Raw genomic sequence first — 10,544 nt, forward strand, 5'->3', positions numbered from 1 at the left:
GTCCTAACCTGCGGCACCTGCAACCACGTGACTTACGTGGCGAGCGGGACGTGGCGGAGTTGAGGATGTGAAGAGGATGCGAAGAGTGGGAAGTTATCCGGGGTAACCTCGTGAGTCCCTATGACGGGGGACAGGAGGGGCGGGGTCAGAAGGAGACGTTGGAGGAGGACTCACTTAGGAGACGTAGGCAGGAGCCACAAGCCAAGGACTCTGGGCGACCTCAAGACGCCGGGAAAGGCAGGAGCAGACCCTCCAGAAGCAACGCCCTGACCTCAGCTCAGGGGACCCAGCGTGATCCTGACCTAGAACTGCAGGGGAAGCCATATGCATGGTGTGAAGCCGTCAGCTTTGCGGCCACGTGTTGGGGCGTCCACGGGGCTCATGAACCTCCCAACACAAACTCCTACAGGTCTTCTCAAACGTGGAGAGGCCCCTCCCACACCAGCCAAGGCCCCAGGAGCCAGCCCTTCCTCCCTACCTCGTCCAGGGCCAGCCCTCCAGCCCCTCAGTGAAATACCTGGTGGGAAACCAGGCCTGGGTCTCTGCTTCCCCTCCCAGCAGGTCTGGCTGGCATCCCCTCCCCCACCTGAGCAGCCAGGCCCAGCCTGCAGGCAGTCCCCACCCCTCTCCCCTGCTCACTCACAGAAGCTGAGGTGGGAAAGGCCGGGTTTGGGAGTCAGCCCCGCCAGATGCCAGCCCCCCACAGCTGTTAGGCCCTGGGCAGAGCAGGCCTCCCTGAGCCCTGGAACAGAGGTGGGGGGAAGGCTTGGGGAGGCAGCATGGGGGGGGCTGGGCAGACATGGGGTGTCCGCCCCGCAGCTGGAGGCGCTCAGCACCCTCCCGGGGGCACTGCCCGCTTCCTCTGGGCGCTGGGCACCCAAGCTTCCCTGCACCCCCTCCCCTGGGCTGCAATTACGGGTCCTCCAGGCTAATCGCTGGGGTTGACTTGCTCCTGGCCCCGCTTCCCTAATGAGGCTTTTGTCCCCTTAATTGGCCATCTCCAGGCGCTTTTCTCTGACCCCCCCACCTACGCTGCCTGTCCCAGATCCCAGGCCCAACTATGTGCTAATTGGGCCTTTGAGGGGGGCACACAGAATGACCCCTCCCCTCCCTGCCCCCTGGCCGGCCTATATCAGACCCCCACCTATGGGCTCCTCACACCTCAGGGCCCGGGTGAGGGCACAGGACGGTTCCGATTCCCTGGGCCCTGCTCTGCCAACTGAGGTCCCCCCTCCCTGTATGGTCCCCCACCCTCCGTCTCTCTTCCTGTGCCCCTCCCTGGCCCTGGGCCCCCAGCCCCGGCTGCTCCTCGCCCCTCGCAGATTTGCGGGGGTGGCTGCTCTCTGATCAGCATTGTGGGGAGCCACTCCGTCACCCCAGCCATGCACCCCGGGGCTCCCACAGGCCCTGGAGTCTCCGAGGCAGGCCCCCGGGAGCTGTGCGCCTTCGTGAGTGGGGCGGCTGCTCACGTGCTGCGCGCTCTGCACCCGTGGCGGGCCAGGCCCCTCAAAAGGAGGCCCAACCACAGGCGGTTCCTACACAACCAGATCTGCAGGTGAGGGGGGCAGGGTGGGAGGGGGCTGGGAGGGGCTGGGATGGGACCCAGGCCCAGACAGCACAGAGCAGAGGGGACCCTGGGGCCAGATGCACCCAACATGCACCTATGGAGTGCCGACTGTGTGCCCGGCCCCAGAGACCCATCCGTAGGAAGCAAAGTTCTCTGCCTCGGGAGTTCCCTGGTGGTCCAGTGGTTAACCCTCTGTGCTTCCACTCAGGAGGCGTGGGTTCAATCCCTGGTCCGGGAACCAAGACCCTGCATGCCGCGGGCATAGCCAGAAAAACTCTCTGCTTCATGGAGTTTGTGTTCCAGTGGGGAGGCAGCTGATAAGGGACTGTCAAAATAAAAAAGTGGGGCCTTCCCCGGCGGTCCAGGGGTTTTACCTTCGCCTTCCAGTGCGAGGGGTGCAGGTTCGGCCCCTGGGCAGGGAGGTAAGAGCCCACATAGCGTGAAAGTGAAAATGTTAGTCGCCCAGTCACGTCCCACTCTGTGTGGCCCTGCGGACTGTAGCTGCCAGGCTCCTCTGTCCATGGGATTCTCCAGGCAAGGATACTGCAGTGGGTAGCCTTTCCCTTCTCCAGGGGGTCTTCCCAACCCAGGGATCAAACCCGGGTCTCCTGCATTGCAGGCGGATTCTTTACTGTCTGAGCCACCAGGGAGGCCCAAGATCCCACATACCTTGTGGCCAGAAAAAAAAAAAAAAAAAAAACATAAAACAGAAGCAATATTTAACAAACTCAATAAAGACTTAAAAAAAATAAAGAAGTGAATGACACCATACGAGGCTACAACATGCCAGGATGGCTAGTGAAAGGACCCAGACAAGGAAGGCCCCCTACTGTGCAAGTCCATTCCTGTGAAATATCCAGAATCGACCCAGCCACAGAGCACGAAGCAGGTTGGTGGGTGCCAGGGGCTGGGGGCTGGGCTGGGGAGACATGCCTAACAGGTGCCAGGTCTCCTTCTGGGATGTGATGGAAAGTTCTGGAACTAATTAGAGGGGGTGTTTGCACAACATCATGAGTGTACTGAAGGCCACTGAATTGCATGCTTTAAAATGGTTCCTTTTAAGTGCTGTGAATTTTACCTCAGTTTTTACAAACAATACGGCTTGTTTGAAGGTGGTGAGTGCTGCCGAGGGCGTGCTGGGGGCGGGCTGGCATTTTGGGAAAGGTGTCCAGGAGGGCCTGCTGGGGAGGGGAGAGAGTAGCCCTGTGGAGATGAGGGGGGCAGCCCTGGAAGGGGGCGCACTGCAAAGGCCCAGAGGCGCCAGGGAGCAGGCCTGGGGAGGCTGGAGCAGAGTGAGGGGACGGACTCAGTTTCAAGACAGAGAAGGGACTGATCGGGGGACCTCGTGGGCCCCGGAGGGACTTGGGCTCTGGGCGGGGACGTGGTGGGGTCTGAAAGGACCCCCAGACTGTCGATCGGGGATGCAGGCGGCTAGGGATGGTGGTGGCTCAGACGATGGAGGCGGGGTCCGACTCCGGGGCGGTTTGAAGGCAGCGCCTTTCTAACCCACACACCATGCACACTCGGCCTCTCTCCTGCTCGAGCACCCCTCCCGTGGCTCCCATGGCCCTCAGCACAGAGGCTCTGCCCCGCCAGCCCCTGTTTCCCTGCCAGCCGCAGCTCCCCACCTAGCTCTGCACCAGTCAGCTTCTTGCGGGAGCCACGCCTTGCCCTGTCTCCAGGCACGTGGATGGAGACCTCTGCTCCTCCGGGTCTCTGCGCAGCCTGTCCACGCCCACACACCCACCCAGGCCTGTGCTCGCCCCTCACCCTGTGACAGTGACCATTTTTTGAGGCCACTGTGTGCCAGGTACACTGTCCTAAGGCCCTGACATACGCTAGGTTGCTTACCACTCCCACAAACCTGCACTGTAGGCTCTCTGTTTTCCCCATATTACTGACGGGGAGCTCAGAGAGGTGCAATGACTTGTCCAAGGCTATACAGCTAGAGAGGTGAGACAGTTGTAAGGCAGTCTGAGTCCATGCTGTGGACCACTCTGTAGTCCTGCCTGGGTACAGCATCTCAGGGACTGGGTGGTGAGGGCGATGGTGGTGATGGTGATGAGGATGAAGATGATGATGGTGATAATGATGAAGGTGACGGTAAGGATGATGGTAGTGACTGTGATGATGGTGACGGTGATGGTGGTGAGGGTGGTGGTGGTGGTGGTGATGGTGAGGGTGATGGTGGTGAGGGTGATGGTGGTGATGGTGGTGGTGGTGGTGAGGGTGATGGTGGTGATGGTTATGGTGGTGATGGTGGTGATGGTGAGGGTGGTGGTGGTGATGGTGATGTGGATGAAGATAATGATGAAGGTGACGGTAAGGATGATGGTAGTGACTGTGATGATGGTGAGGGTGATGGTGGTGGTGGTGACGGTGATGGTGGTGGTGATGGTGAGGGTGATGATGGTGAGGGTGGTGGTGGTGATGGTGATGAGGATGAAGATAATGATGGTGATAATGATGAAGGTGACAGTGAGGATGATGGTAGTGACTGTGATGATGGTGATGATGGTGGTGGTGAGAGTGATGGTGGTGCTGGTCATGGTTATGGTGGTGATGGTGGTGATGGTGAGGGTGATGATGGCGATGGTGGTGAGGGTGATGGTGGTGGTGGTGAGGGTGATGGTGTTGATGGTGAGGGTGATGATGGCGATGGTGGTGAGGGTGATGGTGGTGATGGTGAGGGTGTTGATGGCGATGGTGGTGAGGGTGATGGTGTTGATGGTGAGGGTGATGATGGTGATGGTGGTGAGGGTGAGGGTGGTGATGGTGAGGGTGATGATGGCGATGGTGGTGAGGATGGTGGTGGTGATGGTGATGTGGATGAAGATAATGATGAAGGTGACAGTGAGGATGATGGTAGTGACTGTGATGATGGTGATGATGGTGATGATGGTGGTGGTGATGGTGGTGGTGGTGACGGTGATGGTGATGGTGGTCATGGTTATGGTGGTGATGGCGATGGTGGTGAGGGTGGTGGTGGTGACGGTGATGAGGATGAAGATAATGATGGTGATAATGATGAAGGTGACGGTAAGGATGATGGTAGTGACTGTGATGATGGTGACGGTGATGGTGGTGGTGGTGACGGTGATGGTGGTCATGGTTATGGTGGTGATGGTGATGGTGGTGATGATGGTGATGGTGAGGGTGATGACGGCGATGGTGGTGAGGGTGGTGGTGGTGATGGTGATGTGGATGAAGATAATGATGAAGGTGACAGTGAGGATGATGGTAGTGATTGTGATGATGGTAATGGTGGTGGTGGTGAGGGTGATGGTGGTGGTGGTGCTGGTGGTGGTGATGGTGAGGGTGATGATGGCGATGGTGGTGAGGGTGATGGTGGTGGTGGTGAGGGTGATGGTGGTGATGGTGAGGGTGATGATGGCGATGGTGGTGAGGGTGATGGTGGTGAGGGTGATGGTGGTGAGGGTGATGATGGTGATGATGGCGATGGTGATGGTGCTGAGGCTGAGGTGATGGTAAGGATGAGGGTGGTGGCGATGGGAGCTAAAACCTATCGGACACTTCCCACGTGCCTGGCACTGTTCTAAGTGCTTTAGTTTGGCCCCCGTTGCCCGTTACAGTGAGCATAAGCTCAGGAATTGCTGACAGCAGCCCCAGGAGGTGGGTGCTCTCACAGTCCTCCCTTTTCAGATGAGGAAACTGAGGCACAGAGCGGTGAAGTGACTTGCCCAAGCTCCTGATTTTCTGGAGGTGGGTGGCTCCAGGGATTCGCCGCAGGAGATCCTGGACCACACGTGAATCAGTGGGAGCCTCCTGCCCTAACGCTTCTCCCCTGCCGCAAGTGGCCTTCCTCCTGGGAGCCCAGGATGGAAGACCCACCTGCCCCCAAACACGGTCCCGTCCCACGTTCCAGAGCCGGCCTCCTCACCAACTGCTCAAGGACCCCTCCCCACCTTCAGCCTGCCCTCCAGCCTGGACCCTATGGCGATGCCACTGCTTGGCACCCCGCCATCACCCCCCAGCTCCCTGCCTGTCCTCCCCGCCCCCCAGAGCCAGCTTCGGCAGCACAGACCTCCCCACCCCCACAGCTGCTCTGCCCCAGGCTCCGCGGAGGCCCAGGCCGCCCACAGTGAGCACATACCCCTGGGCACGCAGGCGCGGCCCAACAAGATCCAGGGCAGGGGCGAGCTCCTATCGCGTCTCCCCACCCACGCCCTCCTCTCTCCGGGTCCCCTCAGGCCCCGCTCCCCCGGGATCCCCCTCCACCCACACTAGAGATTGTTTAACTCCGTGTGAAAAAATTTCAAACTTGCAGAAAAGTCAAAAGACAGATGTCTGATGCAGCAGCTCCTTTATTGAAACTTTAATTATTTATTTGGCAGCTCTGGGTCTCAGTTGCGCCCTGCGGCATGGCGTGCAGGGAATCTAGCTCCCCAACCAGGGATCGAACCCGGGGCCCCGGCTTTGGAAGCACGGTGTGTCTTAGCCACTGGACCACCGGGGAAGTCCCATCAGATATATTTTCTAAAATTAATTAACTTTTATTTATCTTCACGGCTGTGTGGGTTTCTCTCTAGTTGTGGCGAGCAGGGGCTCCTCTCTAGGTGCGGGCGTGGGCTTCTCTCCTTGGGGAGTACGGGCTTCGCGCACAGGCTCAGATTGTGGTGCTCCGGCTTCCTTTCTCCAGGGCATGTGGGGTCTTCCCTGATCAGTGACCCAGCATGCTTCCTGTCTTAGTCACTGGATCACCAGGGAAGTTCCAACGGATACATTTTTAAATAAACCTTTCCCTGCTGTTTAACATAGTACAAAAAAAAATGCACACATCATCCGTGCAGAGCTTAATGAATTTTTCCCAAAGGGGACCTGCTGATAAAATCAACATTCAGATCTAGTAACAGGGCATTTCTTGCCTCCAGAGATCCTGGTGGGATCTCCTTCCCATGAGTCGCCATCCTGACGTTTCTCCCTGTTGATCGAGTTAGCCTGGTTTTGAACTTTATTTCTATGGTGTCACGCACTGACTGGGAGAAGGCAATGGCACCCCACTTCAGTACTCTTGCCTGGAAAATCCCATGGACGGAGGAGCCTGGTAGGCTGCAGTCCATGGAGTCGAAAAGAGTCGGACACGACCGAGCGACTTCACTTTCACTTTTCACTTTCATGCACTGGAGAAGGGAATGGCAACCCACTCCAGTGTTCTTGCCTGGAGAATCCCAGGGACGGGGGAGCCTGGTGGGGTGCCGTCTATGGGGTTGCACAGAGTCGGACACCACTGAAGTGACTTAGCGCAGCAGCAGCACGCACTAAGTCTCACTGCTTTTGTTCAACACCATGTTTTTGCATTCATCTGCTGGAAAGTCCACGATCAAACATGACAGACTGGGCGGGGCGCTGAGGACAACCTCATGATTCTGGAGCCTCAGGCCCCAGACCAAGGTGCTGGCGGGGAGAGGCCTCCTCCTTGGCTTCTCCTGTTGTCATTCCTCTGTGCGTCCTCATCTCCTCCTCCCGGGTTAGGAACCACCCTGATGATGTCATTTTGACTTAATCACCTCTCTAAGGACTCCATCTCCAAATGCAGTCACGTTTTGAGGCCCTGGGGCTTCCCTGGTGGCTCAGTGGTAAAGAATCTGCCTGCGATGCAGGCGACCTGGGTTGGGAAGATTCCCCTGGAGAGGGAAATGGCAACCCACTCCAGTATTCTTGCCTGGAGAATTCCATGGACAGAGAAGCCTGGTAGGCTACAGTCCATGGGGTTACAAACAGTCAGACATGACTGAGTGACTTTACTTTCTGAGGTGCTGGGGGTTAAAACTGCAACATATAATTTCAGGGGGACACAGTGCAGTTCGAGATCCACCTGCATTGCTACTGAGGGGTAGGGATACTGGGGGGACCTGTGCAGTGGCTACTGCGGTCATCCAGGGAGGCCAGGACCCCAGCCAGGGCTTGGTGGCGATCCTGAGAGGGCTGGTGGAGATGCAGATTCATAGCCCTTTAGGGAGCAGAATCCACACGGCTTCAACGTTACAGTGGTGCTGCCAATCCACAGAGTGCCTTTGTGCAAAAAAAAAAAAAAAATTGTGAAGGCACCTCTCAAGACATTTTTTACTTCTCCATGTTGGAATATGGTCAGAATAAATCTAAATGCCAAACATACCAGGATTTCCTGGTGGCTCAGTGGTAAAGAATCCTCCTGCTAATGCAGAAGTCATGGGTTCGATCCCTGGTCTAGAAAGATCACACAGGCCTCGGAGCAACTAAGCCCACGCGCCACAACTGTTGAGCCTGTGTCCAGAGCTGGGGAGCCAGGACGACTGAGCCTCACGCTGCAACTACTGAAGCCCGTGCACCCTAGAGCCTGTGCTCTGCAACCAGAGAAGCCACTGCAATGAGAAGCCCGCACACCCCAACTAGAGAGGAGCCCCCGTGAGCCTCAAGGAAGGAAAGCCCTCACAGCAACGAAGACCCAGCACGGACAAAAATAAATAAATAAATATTTTTAAGTGTGCACAGTGTTGGTCGGGACCTGCCTCCTTGTGCAATGCACAAGCCCCACAGCTGTTCATAGCTTCCCAATGGATGGGGTTGAAAGTGAAACAAAGGGTTAGTTGATCAGTCCTGTCTGACTCTGTGACCCCATGGACAGTAGCCCGCCAAGCTCCTCTATCCATGGGATTTCCCAGGCAAGAATACTGGAGTGGGTTGCCATTTCCTTCTCCAGGGGAATCTTCCCCATCTAGGGATCGAACCTGTGTCTCCTACATTGCAGGCAGATTCTTTACCATCTGAGCCACCAGGAAAGCCCATGGATGGGTTAGAGACACTGAACTGTGGGACTCAAGAAAATGGACCCAGGGCAGAGACAGTAGCGTAAAGACAAGTGGGGAGGGAGAGCAGAGACACGTCACTCCTGGGATGGCAGATGGGAGGGGATTTCTTCATGGTCACCCCTGTAACGCCCGGCTCTTTCCGCAGGCAGTTTGCCAAGATCGAAGCTGCCACCCAGCACCTGGCCATGTCCATTCTGTCCCAGGAGGCACCTCCCCAGAGACCGACGCCCCAGAGGCCGCCCCCACCCCCTCCCTCCCCCTTCCTGGGCGTGGCCTGTGCCGTGGCACCCACCGAGGCACTGCATGCTGGCCCCAGCCTGAGTCTCGCTGCCCTGGACACCTCCACCCTCGACCTCTTTGAGGACATTGTGCTCCCCCCAGCGTGTCCTTCAGCGCCATCTGACCTGTCCCTCTGTGTGCTGGGCCAGCCGGCCCTGAGGCAGGACACACTGCTCTACGACCCCCTGCTCCCTCCACCTCGTTCCCTGGGGGGAGGGGAGGAGCTCTTGGCTTCTGAGGGTCGCTGGGGGGGCAGGTGGGAGGTGTCTTGTGCCTGCCCTTCTCAGGGTACCCCTGCAGGCTGGGGGACCTACTTTCCGTGACACCCAATCACAACCCAGCCCAGGCTCCCAGAGGGACCAGAGCCCCCGCCATGACAGCTCCTCAGCTGCCTGCCAGGCAGTCCTCTGTCTCATCCATGCCCCTCCTGGCAACCTCTGGCCACAGGAATCAAGCCGACTCCTGCCTCGGCCTCAAGGGTCTTCTCCCAGGTCCAGGGCTCCCAGTTCAGCCTCTGGGATGGAGGAGGGGGTGCTCTCTCCCTTTCTCACCTTCTCCCTTCTTTCTGCTCAGCCCCACCTCCTTGGTGACTGTCCCCCCACCCCCGGCACCCTCTCACCCTGGTTCAGCTCTGTCTAATGTCTGGTCTTGTCTTGTTTATTCCCAAAGATCTGCGGGCTGCCTACTGCATACCAGGCCCAGATCTGGGTGTGAGGACTCAGCAGTGAATAAAACAGACATCTCTGCCCTCACGGAGTTGACATGGCAGGGTGGGGGATAAAGTTGGGAGCGCTGAAAATAAATGAGTATATCCATACTTTTTTTTTTTTTTAAGGCAAGATAAATTTCCAATTTCAGATTGGTATTAGTGCTGGGAAGAAAATATTGATAGGATAGCAACCCGATTGGGTGACTCCTTGATACAGGGTGGTCAGGGAAGGCCTTCAATGACAAGGAACTGGTACTGTGAAAAAGTCTGGGGTTTCGAGCAGAGGGACCAGCCGGTGCAAAGGCCCTGAGGTGGGACGTTGGGGACCAGCCTGGCTGGAGCAGAGTGAGCTGGAGGAGAGTGTAAGACAGACGGGTGGGCGGTTGAGGGGCTGAAAAGGCACACAGCAAATTGGGAGTTCAGTTCAGTTCAGTCGTTCAGTCGGTCTGACTCTTTGCGACCCCATGAACTGCAGCACGCCAGGCCTCCCTGTCCATCACCAACTCCCGGAGTTCACCCAGACTCACGTCCATTGTGTCAGTGATGCCATCCAACCATCTCATCCTCTGTCGTCCCCTTCTCCTCCTGCCCTCAATCTTTCCCAGCATCAGGGTTTTTTCAAATGAGTCAGCTCTCCGCATCAGGTGGCCAAAGTATTGGAGTTTCAGTTTCAACATCAGTCCCTCCAATGAACACCCAGGAGTGATCTCCTTTAGGATGGACTTGTTGGATCTCCTTGCAGTCCAAGGGACTCTCAAGAGTCTTCGCCAACACCACAGTTCAAAAGCATCAATTCTTTGGCGGTCAGCTTTCTTTATAGTCCAACTCTCACATCCATACATGACTACTGGAAAAACCCTAGCCTTGACTAGACAGACCTTTGTTGGCAAAGTAATGTCTCTGCTTTTGAATATGCTGTCTAGGTTGGTCATAACTTTCCTTCCAAGGAGCAAGCGTCTTTTAATTTCATGGCTGCAATCACCATCCACAGTGATTTTGGAGTCCAAAAAAATAAAGTCAGCCACTGTTTCCACTGTTTCCCTGTCTATTTGACATGAAGTGATGGGACCAGATGCCATGATCTTCGTTTTCTGAATGTTGAGCTTTAAGCCAACTTTTTCACTCTCCTCTTTCACTTTCATCAAGAGGCTTTTTAGTTCCTCTTCACCTTCTGCCATAA

The 10,544-nt window shown here is 56.7% G+C and overlaps 1 protein-coding gene across 1 annotated transcript; it reads left to right on the forward strand.

Moving 5' to 3' along the window:
• The first annotated feature begins 1,382 nt into the window (after window positions 1-1,382).
• Window positions 1,383-9,206, forward strand: C18H19orf85 (chromosome 18 C19orf85 homolog). Its single transcript, XM_061389281.1, has 2 exons — window positions 1,383-1,555; window positions 8,522-9,206. The coding sequence occupies exons 1-2, from the start codon at window positions 1,383-1,385 to the stop codon at window positions 8,976-8,978; spliced, it is 630 nt and encodes a 209-aa protein (XP_061245265.1). The 3' UTR covers window positions 8,979-9,206.
• Window positions 9,207-10,544: the final 1,338 nt, after the last annotated feature.

Source organism: Bos javanicus, chromosome 18, assembly GCF_032452875.1.
Source record: "Bos javanicus breed banteng chromosome 18, ARS-OSU_banteng_1.0, whole genome shotgun sequence".
NCBI lineage: Eukaryota > Metazoa > Chordata > Mammalia > Artiodactyla > Bovidae > Bos > Bos javanicus.